The sequence below is a fragment of the Saimiri boliviensis genome, chromosome 6 (genome assembly GCF_048565385.1).
Source record: "Saimiri boliviensis isolate mSaiBol1 chromosome 6, mSaiBol1.pri, whole genome shotgun sequence".
In the NCBI taxonomy this organism is placed as follows: domain Eukaryota; kingdom Metazoa; phylum Chordata; class Mammalia; order Primates; family Cebidae; genus Saimiri; species Saimiri boliviensis.
In genome coordinates this window covers 88017123-88044804 of record NC_133454.1, presented here as the reverse complement: position 1 = coordinate 88044804, position 27682 = coordinate 88017123, and the positions used below count along the sequence as shown (strand labels likewise).

The 27682-nt window shown below is 42.4% G+C and overlaps 2 protein-coding genes across 3 annotated transcripts in view; one reads left to right on the top strand and one right to left on the bottom strand.

Moving 5' to 3' along the window:
- Positions 1-5182, top strand: part of TSG101 (tumor susceptibility 101) — a 58528-nt gene extending 53346 nt beyond the window's left edge. Inside the window, exon 11 of one of the 2 annotated variants that reach the window (XM_074401206.1) lies at positions 5088-5182. The gene's annotated coding sequence lies outside the window, so the exon portion shown is untranslated. Of the gene's footprint in view, positions 1-93; positions 5050-5087 lie in introns of those variants that run through there. The other variant, XM_074401205.1, reaches the window with a different exon arrangement.
- Positions 1581-22742, bottom strand: LDHAL6A (lactate dehydrogenase A like 6A). The gene is made up of 7 exons (XM_039471401.2): positions 22593-22742; positions 14288-14405; positions 12937-13110; positions 5170-5343; positions 4309-4426; positions 2831-2954; positions 1581-1745 (listed from the first exon to the last, which is right to left on the bottom strand). Exons 1-7 carry the CDS (start codon positions 22716-22718, stop codon positions 1581-1583), a joined length of 999 nt encoding a protein of 332 aa, XP_039327335.1. The 5' UTR covers positions 22719-22742.
- Between the last annotated feature and the right edge of the window lie 4940 nt (positions 22743-27682).

Genomic DNA, 27682 nt, shown 5'->3' with positions numbered 1-27682 from the left:
TTTTGAAATATTTGAAATTGAAGGGTTTGAGTAACTTATCTGTGAAAGTTCCAAGATAATACTCTGCCAACTCTAAGTTTGTTTCCTTTCTAGGCCTCACTGAACCATAACTTTTCATCAAAAAGGAGCAGAGTGACAGATCCAAACTATATACCTGATAACTTGAGGATTAAAGGGAAAGACCCAGTGTACCATTACCTCCCTGCTTTTGTCATTTAAAGTTTAATCTTCATGGTGATTCTGTAGCCAAGTTTGCAACCAGCCAATGAACTATATAGCTGCTGTATGTCCTGCAGTGTTGATCTAGAATAGAATGTTCTCCATCAAAATGAGAGTGCTAGAAGGTTCATGAGGTTACAAAGAAAAGAGAAAAAAAAGTGTGTTTCTATTTGGGATGTTAAGATAATTAGGCAGCCCACTCTACTCCCAAGAGAAGAATAACCAATTTGTTGTCACCAAGGGGTTTACAGCTTAAGATCTTTTCTGGAAAAATTAAAATGCACTCATAAAAGTTATCAGAATAAAAACCAGCAAGGTCAAATCAATATTTTATCTAGTGTTAGGAACACTGAGATTACTTTGTGTGTGTGTATATACTTTTATTTTTACATTGTAGAGGAAGTTACAGCTTTTATTAAGTAGCATATAAATGGACATAGGTATTAAGCCATTCTAAGAAGAATTACTATCACCTGATGAATCAGGATTTCTCTAACACAGTAAACACATTATTTTGGACCAGATGGCAGTTATATATACAGACAAGGCAAGTACTGAGAGGTACCAAAAACATCTTTCATGCCATCACTTAAAAAAAAAAAAAAAAGTGTCAGCCGGGCGCGGTGGCTCAAGCCTGTAATCCCAGCACTTTGGGAGGCTGAGGCGGGTGGATCATGAGGTCAAGAGATCGAGACCATCCTGGTCAACATGGTGAAACCCCGTCTCTACTAAAAAAATACAAAATTAGTTGGGCATGGTGGCACATGCCTGTAATCCCAGCTACTCGGGAGGCTGAGGCAGGAGAATTGCCTGAACCCACGAGGCGGAGGTTGCCGTGAGCCGAGATGACGCCATTGCACTCCAGCCTGGGTAACAAGAGCGAAACTCCGTCTCAAAAAAAAAAAAAGTGTCATCCATCATCTGGATACTAAAAGAGCTAAGGCCAGGCATAGTGGCTCACCCCTGTAATCCCAGCACTTTGGAAGTTCAAACCAGCCTGGACAACATGGCAAAACCCCATCTCTACTACAAAAAAAAAAAAAAAAAAAAAATTTTACAAAAATTAGCTAGGGATAGAGGCAGATGCATGTGGTCCCACCTACTCTGGAGGCTGAGGTGGGAGGTTCACCTGAGCTTGGGAGGTTGAGGTTTCAGTGAGCTGTGATTGTGCCACTCCAGCCTGGGTAGCAGAATTAGACCCCACCCCCACCCTCCAAAAAAAGCTGGAAGGCCACACTAAATAGATCACTTTCCTCTATTTTTCCAACTTTTAAAATTCAAATTTATTCAAAAGTTTGACATATACAATTCCATAACGACCATTTCATCTTCAATCTACAGAATGGTAGCTTTAAGCAACTTTAAAGCTTGAGCTCCTTCTGAATTTTCCAAAGTACTTCTGCACTCTTTTGCAAGCAGGCCTCCTCTTCAAGGCTCAGTTTTACTTTTATAAGGTCTGCGATACCATTCTCTCCCAGGATACATGGGACACTAAGGAATATTTCTTCACTTATTCCATAGAGGCCCTGAAAGTAAAGACCTAAAATTATTTAACTTTTTTTTTTTTTTTTTTTTGAGACAGAGTTTCGCTCTTGGTACCCAGGCTGGAGTGCAATGGCGCGATCTCGGCTCACCGCAACCTCCACCTCCTGGGTTCAGGCAATTCTCCTGCCTCAGCCTCCTGAGTAGCTGGGATTACAGGCACGCACCACCATGCCCAGCTAAGTTTTTTTGTATTTTTAGTAGAGACGGGGTTTCACCATGTTGACCAGGATGGTCTCGATCTCTTGACCTCGTGATCCACCCACCTCGGCCTCCCAAAGTGCTGAGATTACAGGCTTGAGCCACCGTGCCCGGCTATTTTAACTTTTAACAGGGGTCTACAATATGAAAAGCAACAGTTGCAAGGTGGATGAGTAACAGATTGGTAGTATGAACTGTGGCAGAGTACCAAGACAATAATTTAAAACATGATTAGACATTTATTGTTCAGTTTCATTCACCATCTCTCCGCATAGGCCCCAGCTTCCTGCCATGTTTGCTGGGGCCCACCTTTCTTTCCTCATCTCCTTACCCCATACCACTTCCTATCAGGGGACCACTTCAAAATTCCTATGATCTTATTTCCAATGATTTACATCTGTTTTGTTTTATAACCTCTCCCACTGAGACTAGCAGAGGGCTCTTACCCATGCCCCAGTTCCCCTTTCCCCAGGAGACTAACTGCTAATTGTTTTGTGTTTAGTGCTTCTTTCCTAGAGCTCTTCATTGGCCATACTTGAAACTGTAAGAACAACTCCAGAGGTACCAAGGTCTGCTCACAGTTGTTGCCAGTGTTCTAGATACTGGTAGAGTCAGTTCACTTAATAAAGATGCAAAACACTTACTTTTATCTAATAAATGTAATAAGAAATGTCACACTAGACAGGGACAAAGGTCTACAAAGATAGGTTCTTTCCGCAGTCTTCCCTGCTCTTCAGCAGCAAAGAACAGACTTCAGGAAGAGAGGTGCTTCCATGAGATCAAACTCAAAACTAGAGTCCCTCAAAAATGTTCTTTACCCCTATTTTATGTTAAAGTTAATGATTTTTCAAAATGATGAATGTCTTACCTTACTTAGGGTAGAAACTGGATGCACTCTCCTAAGATTCTTCAGAATACTTTCTGTTAAATCAGCTACTGATAGGCTAACGCCCCAAGAAGTATAACCTTTCATTTTGAGCATCTCATAGCCACTGTAGTTAGAAGAAACCATAAATGCAAGAAGTTAGTTTAGAAGAAACACTTGTCATTGAACTTCTACTTTGCAGCAACCTATCTGACAGTGCCACAAAACTGTAATGACTCCAACAATTTCTCCTAGAAATTTCTTGTAGTATGTATGCCTTTTTTTTTTTTTTTCTTTTTCTTTTTTTTTCTGATACAGAGTTTCGCTCGTTACCCAGGCTGGAGTGCAATGGCGCGATCTCGGCTCACCGCAACCTCCACCTCCTGGGTTCAGGCAATTCTCCTGCCTCAGCCTCCTGAGTAGCTGGGATTACAGGCACGTGCCACCATGCCCAGCTAATTTTTTTGTATTTTTAGTAGAGACGGGGTTTCACCAAGTTGACCAGGATGGTTTTGATCTCTTGACCTTGTGATCCACCCGCCTCAGCCTCCCAAAGTGCTGGGATTACAGGCTTGAGCCACCGCGCCCGGCTTTTTTTTTTTTTTCTTTTTAAGTCTTGCTCTGTCACCCAGGCTAGAGTGCAGTGGCGCAACCTTGGCTCACTGTAACCTGCACCTCCTGGGTTTAAGTGATCTTCCTGCCTCAGCCTTCCAAGTAGCTGGGATTACAAGCGTGCACCACCATGCATGGCTACTTTTTGTATTTTTAGTAGAGATGGATTTTCACCATGTTGATGGTGGTCTCGAACTCCTGACCTCAAATGATCTGCCCACCCTGGTCTCCCAAATTGCTGGGATTATAGGCATGAGCCACCATGCCCGGCTGTATGTATGCGTTTTCAAGGGAGGGTCTCAGCTGGGTAGTGTAGTGGCACAAACAGGGCTTGCTGCAGCCTCAACCTTCTGGGTTCAGGCAGGCCACCATATGCTCAGCTAATTTTTTTAATATATTTTGTAGAGATGGGGTCTCCCTGTGTGGCCCAGGCTGGTCTCATACTCCTGGGCTCAAGTGATCCTCCCACGTCAGCTTCCCAAAGTGCTGAGATTATAAGCATGAACTATCATGCCCAGCCACAGTGGTGAAAGTGAACATGATAGTTACAAGTACAGAGATGCAGAAATTAGTATGGAATCAATTCCACCACCAATAGTAAGCGCTAGCAAGTGTTCGAAAAAATATATTGTCAGTCACCAAGTGAGCCCCTGCTTTGCTCGATACTGGGTTAGGCTCAGGAATGAACAACATAGAATCAGTCCCTGACTGTTGAAGAACTTAGAATCTGGTAGATACGATCACACAAAAAGTAAAAGTGTAAATTAAAGTATGGGAAATACAACAACATATACTTAAGGGAATCATCTCAACCTGATAGTTCAAGCTCACAACTCTAATGTACTGAAAATGTAAAAGTAACATCTTACCTGGAAACCACTTTTTTGTGGACATTTTCCCACTGCTCAGGATCTTTATCAGTTCCTATATCTGGGTTCAGGTCCTTCAGAGGGACACCAGCGATGTTCACACCACTCCACACAGGAACTAAGAAAGAGATACCCAAAAATCCACTTCTTATATGGTATTAGCAGGGTTTTGGTTTTTGACGTTAGCGAAACTGTTACAATTGCCCTGAGTGGTTTTCAACTAGGAATGTTCAAAATATCTGAGCCCCACTCCAGATATTCTAAATCCAGATCTCCAAAGATGGGATCCACAATTCTATCATCTTGGCAAAGATTCTCCAAATAAGTTGCAGTTTTAAACTTTCCACTAGGAAGTTTTAATTTTTCTCCCTTAAGTCTTTTTCCATAGCCAAGGTTTATATTAAATCGATTTCAAAAGTTTTAGCCAGAAGACATTACGGGAGGGGAAAGGCCTGCTCTTACCACAGCACTCTTTCTCTTTCCTTTTATATTCCTCAGTTGTACCCATCCCTTAATCTGAAGAATGCCTACTACTTGAAGTATCCTACTGACCTTTCTGAACTGGAGTGTCCCAAATTAAATACAAACTATATCGTGTTACTTACTTCTCTATTTAAGAAAAGCATTATAATCTTAGCCATCCATATGTGGGATTATAGTGTCAATGTCACATTTTTCAAATCTGTATTTTTTGTTGGTTATTTTAAAAATAAATGTGGTAAAAATTAAACACTACTAAAAGGGCCTAAAGTGAAATAAAGTCTTTTCTCCCCTCCCAGGAGCCACTTTACATTAAATGTCATATGATAGGAAATTCGGATTTCAGAGAGCATGCAGGGCCCAGTCGTGCTTCAGGCTTACCACTTGAGTCGCCATGCTCTCCAAGGACCAGCCCATGACAGCTTTCAGAGTGGATGCCAAGCCTTTGCCCAATAAAGTAACGAAAACGAGCAGAGTCCAGATTACAGCCACTTCCAATAACACGGTTTTTGGGAAATGCACTCAATTTCCAGGCTACGTAAGTTAAGATATCCACTAAGAAGAACAAGTTCTCATCAAGAAATGTTCTCATCTGCAAGGATACAGTTTTTAGATTATCTAAAACTAGTCTATCCGATGTTTTGTGGAGGGGGCAAGAAACATGGTTCTCTATCCAACCCCAGCTATACCCCAACTGTAAAAATACCTACCAAATAGAAGTAATGAAAAACCTTTTTGTTGCTACTTTGCATAGCTTGGTATGCAGAAACACAGAAGGTTCACACCACGGAAAATTCTAAGAAACATGAATAAACGGTCTCTTACCACATCTTTCAAATAATTTTTCTCAGAGAATAAACCATTTTCAACAAAAGTTAAGAGGGGAACAGAAAAAAGCAAGTATAAACCCCAGCTACATGGGAGGCAGAGATGGAAGGATCCCTTAAGGCCAGCAATCATTTGAGACCAGCCTAGGCAATAGAGCAAAACTGTGTCTCCAAAAGGAAAAACAATTATCCAGGCGTGGTACCATGTGCATATTGCCCCAGCTACTTGGGAGGCTGAGGCAGGTGGAACACCAGCTCAGGAGATCAAGGCTGCAGTGAGCTACGACTGCACCACTGCACTCCAGCCTGGGCAACAGAGCAAGAACAAGACCAACTCTTGTCTCTTAAAAAAAAATTTTTTTTTTAAAGAATTGGCAGGGAAACATAATTGGGCTTTCGTCCCATTAGGGAAGGGATAAATTTTTGACACAGTCTGATATTTTAGTGTCAGTTATTTTAAACATTAGTATATAATTGTATATAATTATATACTAGTGGGGATAGAGATAATACATATGATTTATAGATTATATATCTTATACATTAATGAGAATATATAATGTGTTATCTATATAATTCTCATTGACATATGAGATACATAATATATAAAACAATGCAACAATATTTATAAAACCATAAATTTATACATCATAATATAGTCTCAAGGCCAGGCACAGTGGCTCATGCCTCTTATCCCAGCACTTTGGGAGGCCAAGGCAGGCGGATCACCAAGTCAGGAGATTGAGACCATCCTGGCCAACGTGATGAAACCCCATCTCTACTAAAAATACAAAAAATTAGCTGGGCATGGTGGCACACATCTGTAGTCCCAGTTACTTGGGAGGCAGAGGCAGGAGAATCGCATGAACCCAGGAGGTGGAGGTTGCAGTGAGCTGAGATCGTGCCACTGCACTCCAGCCTCGGTCATGTTTTTATGGCAGATTTAAGTATTCACTTTAGTAGAAACTAGACACTTTAAAAAGATATAATGTCTTTCATCGTCTAGAACATAGTGTTTTCTAAATATGTAGTATTTCTATTAACATGAAGTTAGAGCTTCTGTTCCCTTTTTAATACTCAATAATGGTAAGAAGTGAGGCCGGGCGCCGTGGCTCACACCTGTAATCCCAGCACCTTGGGAGGCAGAGGCAGGTGCATCACAAAGTCAAGAGATCAAGACCATCCTGGCCAACATGGTGAAACCCCTTCTCTACCAAAAATACAAAACAAAATTAGCTGGGCATGGTGGCACACACCTGTAGCCCAGCTACTCAGGAGGCAGAGGCAGGAGAATCACTTGAATCCAGGAGGCAGAGGTTGCAGTAAGCTGAGATCATGCCACCGCACTCCAGCCTGTTGACAGACCAAGACTCCGTCTCAAAAAAAAAAAAAAAAAACTGAAACAGTTTGGTCATACCACAATTTAAAATGGTAAGCATTTGTTCTAATACCTGAGATGGACAGAAGTATGTGTAGAAATGTCTAAGTTTCCTCACACATAAAGCTATCAAGTGAAAAACAATTAGCCATGCTGGGTCTTAAGAGGTTTGCTAAGGCCAGGCATCGTGGCTCACGCCTGTAATCCCAGCTCTTAGGGAGGCAGAGGTGGGAGGACAGCTTAAGCCCAGGAGATTGATACCTGTCTGTGTTCGCCACAAAAAGGAAAAAAAAAAGTTTGTCAACTGCCACTGAAATGCAAGGGGTTTGGAGGTCCCTCCGTCAGTCCCTGGGTCTGGAACTGAGAATGTAGCCTGTTTTAATTGGTAAACTGAAAACAGCAAGTAACTCAGCTGTATCCTGGGGTACCAACCGCATTTCCTAGGTAAATGACTATAGCGTTGAAGGAAAGGTTAAACTTTTCCTAAATCTTTGATCTTCACTTGTTTCAGTTCTCTTCCTGTATTATTTTACATCCCCTCCCTTACCATGCTGCCCTCTAAATTTTCCATTTTTCACTTCTATTTGGTCATTTAGTTCATGTAAATAATTAGTTATTAGAACTTTTTAATTTGTAAACATTCTGAAATACTCATAAATCAATAATGGAAAATCTCAAGCCATTCTGGGTAGATTTCGTTTTGAATTTTTTTTTTCTTAAGTAGAGACAGGGTTTTGCCGTTTTGCCCAGGCTGGTCTTGAACTCCTAGGCTCAAGCAGTCCTCCCTCCTCAGCCTCCCAAAGTGCTGGGATTGCAGACGTGAACCATGACCGGCCTCATTCTGAATAGTTTTGAAATTAATACCTAGTATTTGTTATGTCTTGAGCTCCACATTTCCACAGTAGTAACCTAAAATGCTATTTTAAAATAATGTCAATAGTGTGTTGTTTATAACTGAACTAAGATCTGGATGCAATTTTTTTTTTTTACAAAAAAAACCTGGCTAGGTGTGGCCGTTCATGTCTGTAATCCCAGCACTTTGGGAGGCCAAGGCAGGCAGATCACTTGATGCCAGTTCAACACCAGCCTGACCAACATGGTAAAACACCATCTGTACTAAAAATATGAAAATTAGACAGGTATGGTGGCACATGCCTGTAATCCTAGCTAGTCAGGAAGGTGAGGCATGAGAATTGCTTGAACCTGGAGGGCAGAGATTGCTCCACTTCACTCCAGCCTGGGTGACAGACTGTCTCAAAAAAATAAATATTATCATTCAGGGGAAAAAAAATCTTTCCTGAGTGGTATCAATGTTTGGTAGCTTAATATATTAATTCAAAGTTAACAGTTTTTTTTATCAGAAGAGTAATGAAGTTGTTTCTCTTAACTTTTGAAGCGCCTTACTGAAATTTTAAAGATGGTTCCCAGTGAACCATCTTAACAGACTCACTAAAATAATGGAGAAGACTTTCTTCACATGTTTCTAGAATTAGAAAAAGTATTTTAAATAGATACGGAAGGTGTATTTGATAGCATGTACTGTAACTATGTGCACTGTCAAGCAAATATAGAACTAAGCTGTATTTGAGATTGAGATTAGGATTATTTTTCCTCATTTTTTAATGCTCTTAATGGCAAAAAGCCAGTATATAAAATGCAGGAAAAAAATCCTCTGAATGTGCTTATTAGAAATATTAGTTGGCCGGGTGCGGTGGCTGAAGCCTGTAATCCCAGCACTTTGGGAGGCCGAGGCGGGTGGATCACGAGGTCAAGAGATCGAGACCATCCTGGTCAACATGGTAAAACCCTGTCTCTACTAAAAATACAAAAAAGTAGCTGGGTATGGTGGCGTGTGCCTGTAATCCCAGCTACTCAGGAGGCTGAGGCAGGAGAATTGCTTGAACCCAGGAGGCGGAGGTTGTGGTGAGCCGAGATCGCGCCATTGCACTCCAGCCTGGGTAACGAGTGAAACTCCATCTCAAAAAAAGAAAAAAGAAAAAAAAAAGAAATATTAGTTAATGAATATTCTTTAACAGACTTCTGGCATAATGCATAGGGAAGCATCTCTTGCTAACGTACACTGCTAAAATCTGCAGTGTTAATGTGGTAAGCCCGTTAATGTTGCCAAGCAAGTGATGCTTAATTCGTGTTTCCTAGTTTACCATATAACCTTAGTGACGTGGTACTTTGAGGGTGAAAGCTTTTTGGTGAAAACAAAGCAGTTTGGGAATTCATTTAACACAAACACTAAATGTCAACTTAACTGTCCCCACAGACTTCAGTGCCCTGAGAGGTTAGAGAAGTTAATGACAGAGCTCTATCAGGTGCTTCACAACTCTCAGTCAGGTCAGAATATCCCCACAGCTCTCATTTCAAAAACAGTATCGTCAGATATCAGGATGTGGAAAAACTTACTGGAAAGTGTGTTAGAAAATAAAAAATACGGCTGGGCGCAGTGGCTCACACCTGTAATCCCAGCATTTTGGGAGGCCGAAGAGGGTAGATCATGAGGTCAAGAGATTGAGACCATCCTGGCCAACATGGTGAAACCGCATCTCTACTAAAAATTCAAAAACATTAGCTGGGCATGGTGGCACATGCCTGTAGTCCCAGCTATTCGGGAGGCTGAGACAGGAGATGTGCTTTAACCAGGAGGCAGAGATTGCAGTGAGTGGAGATCATACCACTATACTACAGCCTGGGCAACAGTGTGAGGCTCTGTCTCAAAACAAAATAAAATCAAAGACTATTATACAATATGATAATGTATCATCAGCTTGTTATTCTCAGTGTGCTTCCCTGTAGGGTCAGACTACCATTTCTGAATTTTGGATTTGGTATTTTTTTGGTTAAAGAATTAATCTCTTGAAAAGCAGAAATGCTTATGCCAACAGCCCGTATGAAAGAACATTTATGTGAAAGCTAAAGATATGCATGCAGTTAAATATACAAATAAATATCTCATACCATGAAAATTGAACTTTTGATAATCTACAAACTATTTTAAAAAAGAAAAAACAGCACCTCAAACTTGCGGGACACCATTAAGCACACCAATATGCATGTATGATAGCACCAGAAGGAGGGGACAGAGGAGCAGAAAAATTATTCCAAGAAGTAACAGCTGAAACTTCCCAAATAGAAAAACATTAATCTATATATCCAAACTGGGCACAGTGGCTCACACCTCTTATCCCGGCACTTTGGAAGGCTGAGGTGGGCTGATCACTTCAGGTCAGGAGTTCATGACCTGCCTGACCAACATGGTGAAACGCTGTCTCTCCTAAAAATACCAACAATTAGCTGGGAGTGGTGGTGAGTGCCCATAATCCCAGCTACTTGGGAGGCTGAGGCAGGAGAATTGCTTGAACTTGGGAGGCAGAGGTTGCAGTGAGCCGAGATCGCACCACTGCACTCCCTCTGGGTGACAGAGCAAGACTCCGTCTCAAAAAATAAAATAAAATCTATACATCCAAGATGCTCAATTAATTCCAAGTGGTATAAACTTAAAGAAATTCACACTTAGACACATCATAGTCAAATGTTCACAGCCAAAGAGAAAATACTGGAAATAGCAAGAGAAAACTTACCAAATACAAAGGAACCAAAATAAATCAGCCCCAATCCCTATCAAAATCCTTGCTGGTTTTATTTCAGAAATTGACAAGCTGATTCATAAATTATATGGAAATGCTAAGGATCCAGACAAGCCAAAATTTTTTTTTTTGAGACAGAGTCTTGCCTTGTTGTCCAGGCTGGAGTGCAGTAGAGCGATCTCAGCTCACTGCAGCCTCTGCCTCCCAAGTTCAAGCGATTCTCCTGCCTCAGCCTCTGAAGTAGCTAGGATTACAGGTGTGCACCACCATGCCCAGCTAATTTTTGTATTTTAGTAAAGACAGGGTTTCACCATGTTGGTGGGCTGGTCTCAAATTCCTGACCTCAGGTGATCTACCTGCTTCTGCCTCCCAAAGTCCTGGGATTACAGGCATGAGCCACCACGCTTGTCCCAAGATAATCTTAAAGGTCAGAGGACTTAACACATCCCGATTTAAAAACTCACCACAAAGACACAGCAGTCAAGATATTTATAAATTCTACTATGGGGCCGGGCATGGTGGCTCACGCCTGTAATCCAAGCACTTTGGAGGCCGAAGTGGGCGGATCACCTGAGGTCGGGAGTTCAAGACCAGCCTGACCAACATGGTGAAACCCCGTCTTAAAAAAACAAAACAAAAAATTAAAAAATTAAAAAAATAAATTCTACTATGGAGTGAGCTTCGTAAGTTAAATATGAAAGAAAATGGAGAAAAATTTATGTAGTAACAAAAGCTGTAAACCATAAAAAATGTAAATGGTTACCTATAAAGGGGTGGAGGCTACAGGGAAAAGGGCACAAGGAAGGAACCTGGACCACCCTGAATCATTACTGTTCTTGATTTGATGTCGGAGCCATGTGAATATTTTATAAAACCGTGAAACAAAATTTCAATAGTAGTTACTCAGTATCAAATGAAATGAATAAACAATCATGCACTCACTCAGTGTTGGTCTGCACAGAGAAAAACTGTTCCAAATGATTTCAGAATACAGTAATTTCTATATCCCTAAACTACTACGCTCCAGACTCATAATCTCTAGCTGTTTAATATTTCCTCTTGAGTACTTTTTCAAATATCCTGATTTTTCTCCTCTATATGTAACATCCCCTCCTACTTCCCTGACTCCCACCTGATCAGTAAATTTAACCCAGTTAAATGGAACTACCATCTATTCAGTTACTCAAAGGAAAAATCTAGAAGTTATTTTGTATTCCTGCCTTTCCCTCACTTCACATAATCTATCAGCAGTCCTGTACACATTGTCTCCAAAGTCTGTCTTGAGTTGGTCCACCTTGTACATGCACCAGTGAGGAGTAGTACAGTTTTGGAGAGTCAGGCAGTAAACTACAGCACTATTTTCACTTTGCAAACAGTAATTTGGAAAACAAACCTCAGCCTGTAGCATGTAAACCTTGAAGTCATATGATTAAGCATAGTATCTTCCCATACACACCACTATATATATATATATTATTTATTTATTTGTATACATATTTTTTGCTTTTTTTTTTTTTTTTTTTTTTGAGATGGGGTCTCACTCTGTCATCTGGGCTGGAGTGCAGCCTTGACCTCCCTGGCTAAAGCAATCCTCCCACCTCAGCCTCCCGAGTAGCTAGGACTACAGGTGCTCACCACCGTGTCCTGATAATTTCTGCATTTTTTGTAGAGATGGAGTTTTGTCATGTTGCCCAAGCTGGTCTCAAACTCCTGAATTCAAGCGCTTCACCCACCTTGGGCTCTCAAAGGGCTGGAATTATAGGCATGAGCCACTGCACATGGCCTCACACTAGTATTTTTTAAGTGATTATAGTACATGTACTGATTACAACTGTGCAAGGTACATACTTCGCTAACAAAACAAAGATTCTGGAATTACATTGGTAGTTTATGATTTAATACTTATTAAATTATTTTTCTCTTCAAAGTTACTAAACCCACCCCCAAAAACTTCTTCACTCAACAGCGAAAACAAAGCTGACCTATGCAGCCATAAAGAAACAAAATGACGTCCTTTGCAGCAACGTGGATGCAGCTGGAGGCCACTGTTCTAAGCTAATCAGTACGGGAACAGAAATACCAAATACCACATTGTTCTCACCTATAAGTGGGAGCTAAGCATGTGGGTGCACATGGACATAAAGATGGGAACGACTGACACTGGAGACTACTAGACAGGGCGGGAGCGAGGGTGGCAAGGGCTGAAAACCATTAGGTACTATGCTCACTACCTGGGGGCATGATTCATCTTACCCCAAACTTGCGCATCACGCTAAATACCCACATAATGAACCTAACACGGTGTACCCCCAATTCTAAAAGCTGAAAATTTAAAAACAAAGCTGACCTGGATTAGTAACAATAAGCAGTTTGCAGTGAGGACTGTATTGGGTAATACTCGGAATTATTAATTTAAAGATGGACACGTTTCGCTGGACTAAATCAAGGCGTGTTTCTCCTTTTTTCTGGCGTGCACCTGCCGTGATAATAACTAGATTGGAGTTTGCTGTGACCAGGTAATCTGGGGAAAGATTCGAAGAAAAAATAGATTATGAAAGAAAACATTGGACATTTAAGTATACTTCCTGTTTACTTCAATCACCACACTATGTTTACCAAAGAGTTCCCTTCAATATTCTAGAATGCCCAGACTACTTTTTAATTTCAGGAAATTAGTACTAAGTTTCCCTTGTACATTTTTTTTTTTTTTAATTAAAGCCTAAGCCAGGCTCTTTGGCTCACGTCTGTAATCCCAACACTTTGGGAGGCCGAGGCAGGTGGATCACTTGAGGCCAGGAGTTCAAGACCAGCCTAGTCAACATGGTGAAACCCCATCTCTACTAAAAGTGCAAAATTTAGCCGGGCACAGTGGTGGGCATCTGTAGTCCCAGCTACTCAGGAGGCTGAGGCAAGAAAGTTCACTTGAACCCGGAGGCAGAGGTCGCAGTGAGCCAAGATCATACCATGACACTCCAGCCTGGGTGACAGAGCAAGACTCCATTTCCAAAAACAAAAACCTCCTAAGTTGGGTGCAGTTGCACACACCTGTAGTCCCAGTTACTTCTAGGCCGAGACCAAGAGGATCGCTTGAGCCCAGAAGTCCATGTCTAAAAAACAAAACAAAACAAAACAAAAAACACCTCCTAAAATACCTTTTGTACTAAGAGGTCAAAATATGGATTAGTCTGGCAAAAATATTTAGAGACAGATGTGTGAACAAACCCTCGAATAGGGAGATGTTGGTTCATTCGTTTTTTTCAAATATCTCCCAGGCACCAAGTGAATAAAGTGCAGTAGGGAAGAGTTTAGGCTCTGGAATCAAACAGCACAGGGTTCACATCCCTATTCCATCACTTTTATTTAACCTTAGCTCAGAGGTCTATCATCTCTAAGACACAGAGTTGTGCTCAGGATTAAATAATAAAGTGCTTAGGTCAACGTCTCACACACCGTAGGCAATTCGTTATAGGTGTCTTAACTGCTATCGCTGCTGCTCACAAGGAACTTAGTCTGCTGTTGTGGGAAACCTTGCAAACAAAGTACAACCTACGGACTCTGAACACGTTATGAGAGTACAGAGTAGGGAGCAACCAGCCTTATGTATAAAAACTGGGGAGGTCAATTTCAAAGGAAATAAAGTGATTTTCTTAGATTTCATGTATATTAGAATATTTATGGTATTTAACTATGACATTAACCTTTGCTGGAGACAATTTTTGGCATTTTCATAAAGGGGCTGCCATGTTGAAGATCCATTGTCTCACCCTTCAGTTTGCCTTCATCATCATCCACAAGGACGAGTTCATCACTCAAACCCTGAAGAACATTATTAGTCAAATGGGGGTGGGTGTAGCTCTTAATTGGATAATGAAAGAAAACTGGTGATCCAAGTCTAGCATGTGAATCACTAAATTCAAAGTAACATGAGAAATGATCTCATCATTTCATGATATTAAAGTCTAAACCAGAAAAAATACAAGTTACAAAGAGGAACATTTCAGCTCATCGTTAGGAAAACAAAAACAGAAACTGCACAGTAAATAAAACAATCTCTGAAAGTAGTGAACACCCCCATTTTCTAGTTCAGCTGAGGCTGCACAGTGATAAAGTAGGGATTCTGCTGAAGGAATTTCTCACCAGACCACGAGCTCCTTCAGAACAGAAGTTCACCAGCCTTCTGGTTCTGACTTACCGTCCACCTGGCACACAGGAGTGCAATAAAAGCTTTTTGAGTAAATGCTCCTTAGTCCATTTTCTGTTGCTTATAACAGAAGAGATGAAACTGGGTACTTTATAAAGAAAAGGAATTTATTTCTTACAGTTAGGGAGGCTGAGAAGTCCAAAGTCAAGGGGCCACATCTGGTGAGGGTTTTCTTGCTGGAGGAGACTGCAGAGTCCCAAGGCAGCATCACATGGCAAGGAGGCCAAGATTGCTAAACTCACGTCTCTCTCTTCCTCTTATAAAGCTGCCAGTCCCACACCAGTAATAACCCATTCGTTGATGGATTAATCCATGGCAGAGCCCTCATGACCCAGTCAACTCTTAAAGGCTCCACCTCTCAATACTGCCACATTGGGGATTAAATTTAAACATGAGTTCCAGAGAGGACAAACATTAAAACCATAGCAAATGGATTAAAACATAAGGCTCCTTCCAATGCAAGAATATTTTAGTTCTATAATCAGTTATTACCTGCAAAAACCAATTAGTACCGTAATTTCTATGATGCTGCTTTATATGTAAGAAAGGAAAGAAAATATAGTTCTATTTGGAAAAAAAACAAACAAACAAACCTAGAAATACAAGAAACTGATTCAAATAGTTGCCTAAAGTAGATGCTAAAGAAAGGTTGGACAGAAACTTGTTTGACTTCTCCATGTGTTTTGTTGTTTGTTTTTTTGAGACAGAGTCTCTTGCTCTGTTTCCCAGGCTGGCGTGCAGTGGTGCAATCTCAGCTCACTGCAACCTTTGCCTTGTGGATTCTAATGATCCTCCTGCCCCAGCCTTCTGAGTAGCTGGGATTACAGGCATGTGCCACCATGCCTAGCCAGTTTTTTTTCTTTTGAGATGGAGCCTCACTCTGTTGCCAAGGTGGAGTGCAGTGGCCTGATCTCAGCTCACTGCAATCTCTGCCTTCTGGGTTCAAGCAATTCCCCTGCCTCAGCCTCCCAAATAGCTGGGACTACAGGCATGTGCCACCACACTTGGATAATTTTTTTTTTTTTTTTTTTTTTTTGAGACGGAGTTTCGCTCTTGTAACCCAGGCTGGAGTGCAATGGCGTGATCTCGGCTCACCGCAACCTCCGCCTCCTGGGTTCAGGCAATTCTCCTGCCTCAGCCTCCTGAGTAGCTGGGATTACAGGCACGCGCCACCATGCCCAGCTAATTTTTTGTATTTTTAGTACAGATGGGGTTTCACCATGTTGACCAGGATAGTCTCGATCTCTTGACCTCGTGATCCACCCGCCTCGGCCTCCCAAAGTGCTGGGATTACAGGCTTGAGCCACCGCGCCCGGCCCTAATTTTTTGTATTTTAGTAGAGATGAGGTTTCACCATGTTGGCCAGGATAGTCTCAATCTCCTGACCTCATGGTCCACCTGCCTCGGCCTCCCAAAGTGCTGGGATTACAGGAATGAGCCACCACGCCCACCCGCCCAGCTAATTTTTTTGTATTTTCAGTAGAGACTGGATTTTACTATGTTGGACAGGCTGGTTTCAAACTCCTGACCTCAAGTGATCCACCCACCCTGGTCTCCCAAAGTGCTAGGATTAAAGGCATGAGCCACCACATCCGGCCTTATATATATCTTTCTGAATTTTCCTTATACTTTTTTTTGTGTGTGTGAGACAGGGTCTCACTCTGTCCCCCAGGCAGGCGTATAGTAGCAGGATCATGACTCACTGCAGCCTTGACCTTCCCAGGCTCAGATGATCCTCAGCCTCCTGGGTAACTGGGACAACAGGTACCTGCCACCACATCTGGCTAATTTTGGTAGTTTTTATAGAGACAGGGCTTCACCATGTTACCGAGGCTGGTCTCAAAGTCCAGGGCTCAAGTGATCTGCCTGCCTCAGCCGACTAAAGTTCTGGGATTACAGGTAGTAAGCCACCATGTCAGCCTACTTTTACTTTTTTTTTTTTTTTTTGAGACAGAGTTTCACTCTTGTTGCCCAGGATGGAGTGCCGTGGCTCGATCTTGCCTCACTGCAACCTCTGCCTTCCCAGGTTCAAGCTATTCTTCTGCCTCAGCCTCCCAAATAGCTGGGATGACAGGCTCCTGCCACCACGCTGGCTAATTTTTTTTGTTTTTAGTAGAGATGAGGCTTCACCTTGTTGGCAAGGCTGGTCTCAAACTCCTGATCTTGTGATCCTCCTACCTTGGCCTCCCAAAGTGCTGAGATTACAGGCATGAGCCACCATACCCAGCCTTGTTTTCAAACCTTGTAAATGTATTACCTTTTAACTACACATTTTTTCTGATTCTCTATATTTTCCTTCCCATAACTACACATTCTTTTATCTTTATTATATATTAAATTTTTCCTTGGAGGACAAAAAAGGCCTTTGTGTTAGTGCTTAGAAGTAAATGACCAAAGGCCAGGCGCTGTGTCTCACGTCTATAATCCCAGCACTCTCGGAGGCTGAGCTGGGCAGATCACCTGAGGTCAGGAGTGCCAGACCAGCCTGGCCAACATGGTGAAACACTGTCTCTACTAAAAATACAAAAATTAGCTGGGTGGTGGCACACGCCTGTAATCCCGGCTACTCAAGAGGCAGAGGCAGGAGAATTGCTTGAACCCAGGAGGCGAAGTTTGCAGTGAGCCAAGATCAGATCAGCCATTGCACTCCAGCCTGGGTGACAGGGCAAGACTCACTCTTGAAAGAAAGAAAAGAAAAAGAAAAAGAAAGGACCAAGCATCCATAATTTAGGCTCATATCCAGTTCACATTGTTAGAGCCTCTTACCTTTGTTTTTTTCTTTTTTGAGACAGGGTCTCACTTTGTCACCCAAGCTAGAGTACAGTGGCACATTCCTGGCTCACTGCAGCATTAACCTTCTGGGTTCAAGCAATCCTCCTGCCTCAGCCTCCCAAGTAGCTAGTACTACTGGCACGTACCACCACACCTGGCTTTGTGAGATGGAGTTTCGCTCTTGTTGTACAGGCTGGAGTGCAATGGCACAATCGTGGCTTACTGCAACCTCTGCCTCCTGGGTTCAGGCAATTCTCCTGCCCCAGCCTCTTGAGTAGCTGGGATTACAGGCACATGCCTGTAATACCCAACTAATTTTTTTATATTTTTAGTAAAGATGGGGTCTCACCATGTTGGCCAGGCTGGTCTCGAACTCCTGACCTCAGATGATCCAACCCCACCCCCTCTCCGCTTCCCAAAGTGCTGAAATTACAGGTGTGAGCCACTGCACCCAGCCACCTAATTTTTAATTTTCATTCATTTATTTATATTTTAGAGACAGGGTCTTGCTTTGCTGCCTAAGCTGGTCTTGAACTCCTAGCCTCAAGTGATACTCCTGCCTCCACCTCCCAAAGTGCAGGGATTACAGGCACGAGCCACTGAATGCAGCCTGGATCTTTTTTTTTTTTTTTTTTTTAAATAAAGACAGGGTTTCACCATGTGGGTCAGGCTGGTCTTGAACTCCCAACCTCAGGTGAGCCACCCGCCTTGGCCTCCAAAGTGCTTGGATTATAGGCATGAGCCACCACACCTGGCAACCTGGATCTTTTTACTTTATTTGAATTACTGGAAATTCAAAGCCAGGTGCTTTACATTTTAAACTACACTACAACCGATTAACCTAGAAGTCTAAGCTGTATTACAAGGAACAAGTTGTTGCTTAATGAAATGCCAAAGCTTTTTGGACACTCAGTTATTCTGAGATTGGAGTCATATGGAGCAGAAATCCACAATACTGATTATCTTTGAAAGGCAGTTTTGAAAATGAATCATAACTCCAGTAGCAATGAACATACCTAGCCCCAGATACTGGTTTCTAATACCATCATCTAATAAAGGGAACCAAGGTTCCTTGGAGGAAAAGGCTGATTCTGGGACTGGTACAGAAAATATACAAGATGAAGAACCCTGAAACATCTTGACGTTTCAGAATTAGGAAGTGCTCAAAACAAAACCAAGCCCTATATCGATATAGTATGTCAAAGGGACGCAGCAGGCAACTTAAAGAATTACCAGTGGCCACAGCTGGAACAAATTCACAAGGAAGTATTAGATTATAACCCAAAGTATAAAATAAGATCCATGAGTGCCTACTGATATTGACAAATTACTGAATTAATAAATAGGGGAGGAGAGACAAATCTCGCATGTAGAAGAATTAAAATAATTTTCCACCCCATAAGTGTGGGCTTTACATAGGGACTGTCTTCTAAAGAGACCAGTATGGAAATGGGGAAAAGAGTAACTTTACAGTAGAGAAACCTGATCAGCAGTCTCAGCCAGGTGACTGAGGCCAACATGAATACTGATAAGTCATGTTGATAGCATGTATCCTGGATAGGATGTGATGAAAATGGCACTTTATGGCTATGTCTTCCTCCCCAAAACCCCAAACCTCAGTCTCACCATTAAAAAAAAAAAAAAAAAAAAAAAAAACCACCAAATTTCAACTGGAAGATGTTTTACAACATACCTGACTAGTACTCCTCAAAATGCTCAGTCAACAAAAACAAGAAAAATCTAAAGAAACTGCCATAGTCTAGAGGAACCCAAGGAGACACAGTGACTAAATGTCATGTGGTATCATCCTGGATAGGATCGTGGAACAGAAAAAGGACACAGGTAAAAACTAAAGAAATCTAAGTGTGGACTTCAAGGTAATATGTCAATATCCATTCTTTCACTGTGACAAATACACCATACTAAGGTATTAGGGTTCTCTAGAGGAACAGGATTAACAGATGCATATATGAAAGGGAGTTTACTAAGGAGTACTGACTCACATGATCACAGGTGAAGTCCCACAACAAGCCATCTGCGAGCTGAGGAGCAAGGAAGCCAGCCCGAGTCCCAGAACCTCAAAAGTAGGGAGGCCAACAGTGCAGCCTTCAGTTTGTGCCCAAGGGCCTGAGAGCCCTGGCAAATCGCTGGTGTAGGTCTTGGAGTCCAAAAGCTGAAGAACTTGGAGTCTGATGTTCGACTCCATCCAGCACGAAAGAAAGATGGAGTCCAGAAGATAGCCCGTCTAGTCATTCCACGTTCCTCTGCCTGCTTTTATGTTAGATGTGCTAACAGCCGATTGGATGGCGCCCACCCACACTGAGGGACTCAAATGTTAATCTCCTTTGGCAACACCCTCAGAGACACACTCAGTAACAATACCCTGCATCCTTTAATCAAGTTGACATTCAATATTAGCCATCACACCATACTAAGGTATGATGTTAATAACTACAAGTGGGGTATAAACTGTTATCTTTTCAATTTTTCTGTAAATCTAAACCTGTTTTTAAAAATAGTCTATAGAAGTATATTCTAACAATCTCTCTGAACTCTTTCCTTACTTCTAAAAATGAAGGTAAACAGAATATCCGATCTTTATATTCACAATTCAGTGCCTTTTCCCTTTTAGTGGGCAGCTTTTAGCAATTCTTTCATTCAACTACTATCAGTTACAGGAGGCACTATTCTAGATTCGGGACCCAAAGCTAAAAAGCAAAGTGGATCTTGCATTACGCTAATTACAGTGTATGTATTATGGTATCATTCAGAAATTTTAAAAGACATTTCTGTCTCTCTGCTAGGTTTGTACCATAAACTTCTAACAATAAATTCCTGAACAATTCCTACTGAGAATTCCTTCTTTATCAGCAAGGATTTTTTAGGCTATTATCACCTCCTCGAATGACAGAAGTTGCAGTGTCAACGGCCGAGAGGGAAAGATTCAAGTGAGCCTAAACCTGAGGCTTTGCCCGGGGACTGTGTACCACATTTCCTAAGATACACAAATGTCATAGTTAGCAACATAATAGAATTCAGATTCTAAAAGCAGGAGGTGACTGAGAAGGCTCAGCTTCAAACCTTTACGGCAGGGAGCATCACTGAGTTTAGACAATGGGTGCTACAGGTGGCATTTTCAGCCTCCAGAGGTAAGCCCCCAGCGGAGCCTATAGATACTCTCTACATGCCTGGTGGGGCCTATGCCTCCCATCACCAGTTGCAATGGAATGTACTCCTGCCCTTCTGTACTCCTATCCACCACCTCCACCTGAGTTCTATCCAGGACCTCCCAGTAGGGATAGAACCATGAGACCCCATGGTTGCCCTATCCTGGGGCCCTGGAACCTCCAGTCAGAAGCCCCACAATTCCCTCCACTCCTGCAACCAAAGGCTAGCAGCAGCTGCCGGAAGTAGGAGTTCCAGGGATATGGCTCAATCCCTCCCAGAATGGCCGTTCAAAGCAGAGGTGGTAAATCTTCCGTTTCAAGCTTTTCTGTATATATTTATTAACTGTATACTTATTTATTCATGCAGTTTGAGATAGTCTGCCTTTTTCTCCTCTAAAAAGTAGGTCTAGTATTTACTTTTCTGAGTTGTAACATTGAATAATGTATATAAACATTTCTTTTTTTTTTAATTTTAATACCAGAAAGCACCTAGATATATAAACATATTATTATTACTGATGTTTAAAAAACAAAAGGGGGCCGGGCGCGGTGGCTCAAGCCTGTAATCCCAGCACTTTGGGAGGCCGAGGTGGGTGGATCACGAGGTCAAGAGATCGAGACCATCCTGGTCAACATGGTGAAACCCTGTCTCTACTAAAAAATACAAAAAAATTAGCTGGGCATGGTGGCGCGTGCCTGTAATCCCAGCTACTCAGGAGGCTGAGATGGGAGAATTGCCTGAACCCAGGAGGCGGAGGTTGCGGTGAGCCGAGATCACACCATTGCACTCCAGCCTGGGTAACAAGAGCGAAACTCCGTCTCAAAAAAAAAAAAAAAAAAAAAAAAAAGGTTGGGCTAAGCAAGGTGGCTCACATCTGTAATCTCCGTACTCTAGGGAGCCAAGGCAGAATTGCTTGAGGCCAGGAGTTTGAGCTCAGCCTGGGGAAGTACATAGAGGTCCCATCAGTCAGTCAGTCACAAAGGCGTTGGTTTTCACATGTGTGTATTCTTCATTAGCAATGAGGACACTGCTGATAAAGGCATTACAATAGGACAAAATGAACCACTGGGAATGTGTATGGCTGGCACAAACAGCAGCTGGCTGCAGCTGCCATCCTTAGTGCCATAAGGTCACTACATCATCTAGATATGAAACCCAGAACCAATCTTTTAAATCCAATGACTCAGGCCAGAATTAAAGGTTATCTAAAAGATGGCTTAAAACATTTTACAGATATTTCATTAGTAAAAGTGTAGCTCAAAGTTTCTTATGATTTACTAAAACTTTATGGTAATAAAGTTCAGACCAAGGTAATATCTTCAGAAAGGGTCAGAATCTTTTTTTGGCCTCTGTCTCTAGCCATTAAACTTTTATCAGCTATATCAATACTAAGAACAACTAAACACTAAAACTAACCTAACATGAACAAGGAACAAAGGGAAATACAGATATAGAGACTAGGAAACGGGAGAGAGATATTTAAAGGGAAAAAGATTATTGTATTTGGTACTTGTAGGCTGCCTACCATCACTGACATGCATGTATACTCTTTTCTGCCACCTATTTCTCCAGTTTGTTTTGTGAGCCGAGTTTCCAAATCAAGTGAAGGGGTACCTTATACTGTCATTAAGTGAAATGTTAACATATCACAGAGATGCTTCTAACACATGTGATATCATCATACAATTTTTAAAGAGGAACCCCCTCTGGGTGGAACAACTTTTAAAAGGGCACCTTTTCCTCTGGTTCCCCTTGTACTGGATCCCCACTCACCCCGCGAGCTAGACACAACCTGCACAACCCTATGTAGCGGCCTTGCCTACAAAAGAGGTGAATCCTGTGGCACAGAACACATCGCTTACTTTTAATAAGATGCTGATAGCACAAGCCACACCAACCGATCCACTTCCTACAATGGAGATCTTATTGTGATGAATGGCCTTCTCCTCAGCGACATTCTTAATAAGTTCACCCTTGACAGTTGCCATCCTGGAAACCTAACATTGAAAACAAATTGCACAGCCATTTCCAGACCTGGAGTTGGTCTGTGGCGAGAGCGCGTATGAAGAACTCCTGGGCCCCCGTGCGGAGAGAGGTGCTGCAGACACCCAAGAGACCGACAAATCTGACCAGCAAAGAAGCTGGGTAGGTTCCAGCCAGGCAGCTCAGCCTCCATGAAGCGGACCAGGGGAAGAAGAAGGAAGCGTGAGTACAGTTAAGAGGAGTTAAGAGAGAGAGAGAGAGGAAAGAACAGGCGCTGCTCCACCAAATATGAGACTACAGCTGGGACGCTTCTGTCCCGCAGCTGACTCCCTTTTCTCTCCCTTTCCCCTCCTTTTCCCCCAACCTCCAGTTCTCAGCTCCAGGACTGCACCCAGGGTCCGCAGGCCACACTCACAGGTGAAGGGCCAGCCTCGCCCGAGCAGGTCACATACCACCTGGCGGAGACACGGAGCCATCCTTGGGCACAAACAATCCGCTCCCGCGGCGCCCGCTCTCTGGCTGCTCCGCAGAACACTTGCAGCCCAGCTCATGGTCACTCACTCAAGAGGTGAGGAAATAGAATGGAGTAAAGCTCGTCAAGGCACGAAGGTCAACCACCGACTGACGGATGCCGGGTCACCGTTTTAATGCAGCTGCGCAGACCGCACCCAGCTCGTGCAGGCATCGCAGGCCTGATGCCCAGCAGGTGTGAGGCCCAGCAGGTGAGAGGCCAGAAGCAGGCTGTGGGGCTCTGCGCCTGCGCCTCTGCCTGCCCGCCCCGCCCCCGCGTGCAGGTGGGCACGCGGCGGGGTAGGTGGTTGAACCGCTGCAAAAGAGGCGCGAAGTGCGGCAGGCACAGTGCACTGCAGGGCCTCTGCTGTCAGGCGGAGATGTTTGCCTAGAACTCATCCACCAGAGAGCCCAAGTAATTTTATTTCTAACAAAATCTTGTCTGGATGTATCTGAAAAGGCCCATTTGACTCTGATTTGGAAAAATTTCCCCAGCACTGTAGGAGAAAGGGACCTCAAGACTACTTATTACCACCTCAGCTGTGAGCTAAAGTAGAAAAAGTAAAAATTTAAAACTCTGGCCCTGGCGCGGTGGCTCAAGCTAATCCCAGCACTTTGGGAGGTCGAGGCGGGCGGATTTCCTGAGGTCAGGAGTTCGAAACTAGCCTGGCCAACATGGTGAAACCGCCTCTCTACTAAAAATACAAAAATCAGCTGGGCATGGTGGCGCACTTCTGTAATCCCAGCTACTTGGGAGGCTCAGACACAAGAATCGTTTATGAACCTGGGAGGCAGAGGTTGCAGTGAGCCGAGATCGTGCCACTGCACTCCAGCCTGGGTGACAGAGTGAGACTACATCTCAAAAATAAAAAATAAAAGCCGGGCGCGGTGGCTCAAGCCTGTAATCCCAGCACTTTGGGAGGCCGAGGCGGGTGGATCACGAGGTCAAGAGATTGAGACCATCCTGGTCAAGATGGTGAAACCCCGTCTCTACTAAAAATACAAAAAATTAGCTGGGCATGGGTGGCGCCTGCCTGTAATCCCAGCTACTCAGGAGGCTGAGGCAGGAGAATTGCCTGAACCCAGGAGGCGGAGGTTGCGGTGAGCCGAGATCGCGCCATTGCACTCCAGCCTGGGCAACAAGAGCGAAACTCCGTCTCAAAATAAATAAATAAATAAAAATAAAAAAAAAAATAAAATAAAAATATAGACTCCAACATCAGTCTGGAATAAACCAAGGTTTATATTTCTCCCACCACATTTTACCTGTTTTCTAACTCATTTGTGAATCATGTAATTTGTTGTTGTTGTATGATTCTTTATTAAATTCACAAGCCAAAATTTCTGCATTTTATCTAGTTAAAAGATATAATAATTTATACTTTTCCAATTTAAGAACCAATAATAAAGAATTTGTATGGAGAAGTCCTAATGCGAGTCTGCTTTTTAATTCTGATATAGCAGTGACAATTATTTCAATATGTACTACAAATTTATTTATATTTACGAATATAAATCACCTATTAAAAGTATCTTCATCAGTTTGCCCACCATAAAAATTCTGTCCAATTTACAGCCACTTAAGCAGTGTCTCAGAAACTCATTTTATTCATTTATTTGCCTCATTTTATTTGCTCATTTTTAAATACTGAAAAATATCTGCATGGCTTGAAAGCAGCCAAATAACAAGTATTGGCTTTAATGGGCTGTGGTTGTAACTCACAAAATCAGAAAATTTCAACATGGTTTCTTTCAAAATAGTGAATCATGTAATTTTGATGGTTAATATTAAGTGTCAACTTGATTGGACTGAAGGATATAAAGTGTTGATCCTGGGTGTGTCTGTGAGGTTGTTCCCACAAGAAATTAACATTTGAGTCAGTGGGCTGGGAAAGGCAAACCCACCCTCTATCTGGATGAGCACCATCTAGTCAGATGCACACTTAGGACAGAAGAAGGCAGAAGAAGGTGGAAGGACTAGATTGGCTGAGTCTTCCAGCCTTCATCTTTCTTCTACGCTGGATGCTTCCTGCCCTCAAACATCGGACTCCTAGTTCTTCAGCTTTGGAACTCCGATTGGCTTCCTTGCTCCTCCGCTTGCCTATTGTGATCATGTGAGTCAACACTCCTCATTAAACTTATATATATATATATATATATATATATATATATATATACACACATATATATATCTCCTATTAGTTCTGTCCCGCTAGATAACCCTAATATAGTTAACACACATTGACAAATTTTTATAAAATGTAGAGCAGTGTTTTTCAGTCTTTTTTCATTATCACTCCCTCAAGAGCCTTGGTAGATATTTTCCCCCTAATTGTTTCGCGCCCCGCATCATGAAATTAAACATTAAGGAGTTAAGATTTGGTCAGGCAGGGTTGAGCTTCGGAGAGCCAAACTCTTGTAATATCTACACTTTTTAAAAAATCTTTTCCTTCCTCCCTCCTCCCCACAACCAGTTTTCAGCCACTTAAGGAAAAAATTGCCCTGTTGAGAATACATGATGTAAAGCAGTTTTTCTCACTAGAATGTTCCCTGTAGAAACTGTATCAATTTTTCAGCCTTTTAGTCTCTGCAAGAATTTCCTAAAATGAAGTTTTGATGTACAAATGAGCTTTGAAAAAAGCCAAAACTCACAGAAGACTCCCCTTGCCCCCATCCTAACTGATAATAATTTTATACATTCAAGGGAAGATTCTGAAGAAAAAGGGAAAAGAATAAAATAATGGGAAACTAATCATGTTCAGGAATAGATGACCAGAATGAAAGCTATCAAGACAGCAAGAACAATCAACTGAGAGTAAACCATGACTCTCTGACCAAATGAATCTGCCTCTGCTAGTCATGTGAGTCCTCAGGGCCTGCATATCTACCTTCTAATATTTCCCACTGATCTAGTTTTAGTCATAATTTGTAAATTGGCCAGGAGTGGTGGCTCATGCCTGTAATCCCAGCACTTTGGGAGGCCAAGGCAGGAGGACCCCTTAAGCCCAAGAGCTGAAGACCAGCCTGAGCAACATGGTGAAACCCTTTCTCCAAAAAAATATGAAAATTTACAGGATCTGGTGGCATGTGCCTGTAGTCCCACCTACTCAGGAGGCTAAGGTGGGAGGATCTGTTGAGCACTGAAGTTCAAGGCTTCAGTGAGCCACAATTATACCACTGCACCCCAGCCTGGGTGACAGAACAAGACCTTGTCTAAAAAAAGAAAAAAAAAAAAAGGTAAATTACCTTGATATCGATTTCTTAGTTTTTTATCGTATTATATAGTTCCAATAGCTGCCTTAAATTCTTTGTGGAATCAAGGAAATATTTCATATGTATGGATATACTATATGTTGAGAAACATTCAGTTTGTTCTGCCCCCGTGGCTCCCTTGTGGAGAATACCTTTTAGTTTGTAATTAGTAGTTACCTGTAGTAGGCAGGTAACAGCTGCCTAGTTGGAATATTTATGAGTTATGAGTAAATACAGAACACCTGTTTTTAATAAGAATCACCTGTTAAGAGAGAATACGTGGATGAGAATCTGCTCAGGGCCTTCAGCCTGGAATGGTGTTAGCCCCTGAGGCTCTCAGTTCGATAGGCTGCTGGTCCCCTGGAGAGATCCCTCTGTTGTTCTATCTGGGTGTCTGCCTCTCATTACCTTCAGTGCCACCTGGGTGGGGGTCTCCTGACCAAGCTGGTACTCGGTAATTATATAAATCAGTAGGAGCACTTCACCTTTAGACACCAAAAGGGAGCTAATAATGACTGTTATCAAACATTAGTCAATAATCAGCTGGGTGGAGTTGCTCACACCTGTAATCCCAGCATTTTAGGAGGCTGAGGCAGGCAGATCACTTGAGGTCAGGAGTTCGAGACCAGCCTGGCCAACATGATGAAATCCTGTCTCTACTAAAAATACAAAAATTAGCTGGGCGTGGTGGTATGCGCCTGTAATCCCAGCTACTCGGGAGGCTGAGGCAGGAGAATCGTTTGAACCCAGGAGGTGGAGGTTGCAGTGAGCCGAGATTGCACCACTGCACTCCACCTGGGCAACAAAGCGACATTGTCTTGAAAAAAAAAAAGTAATTATAAATGCTTATTTTTTTAAGACTATATATATCAAAAAGCTGGGATTATAGGCACTCAACACTGTGCCTGGCTAATTTTTTTGTATTTTCAGTAGAGACAGGGTTTCACCATGTTGGCCAGGCTGGTCTCAAACTCCTGACCTCAGGTGATCCACCCACCTTGGCCTCCCAAAATGCTGGGATTACAGGCATGAGCTACCATGCCCAGCCGCATTTATAATGATTACACATAAACACATGACACTAATGCAATATGAAATGAATATGCTGATACTCTAATGGACAAAAGTGCAAGATAAAATTGTAATATTAGAAAAAGGGGTTGGTTTGCGAAAAGAATCAAAGCTCTATATTATATTGATTATACAT

Excerpts from the sequence above, each read along its gene's own strand:
- LDHAL6A (XM_039471401.2), bottom strand. The coding sequence starts at position 22,718 with ATGGCAACTGTCAAGGGTGAACTTATTAAGAATGTCGCTGAGGAGAAG. Across the intron at positions 5,344-12,936 it reads GCTTATTGTTACTAATCCAG|TGGATATCTTAACTTACGTA; the intron begins GTCAGCTTTGTT and ends TGTTCTTCTTAG. Across the intron at positions 1,746-2,830 it reads CAGTTTCTACCCTAAGTAAG|GGCCTCTATGGAATAAGTGA; the intron begins GTAAGACATTCA and ends CTTTACTTTCAG.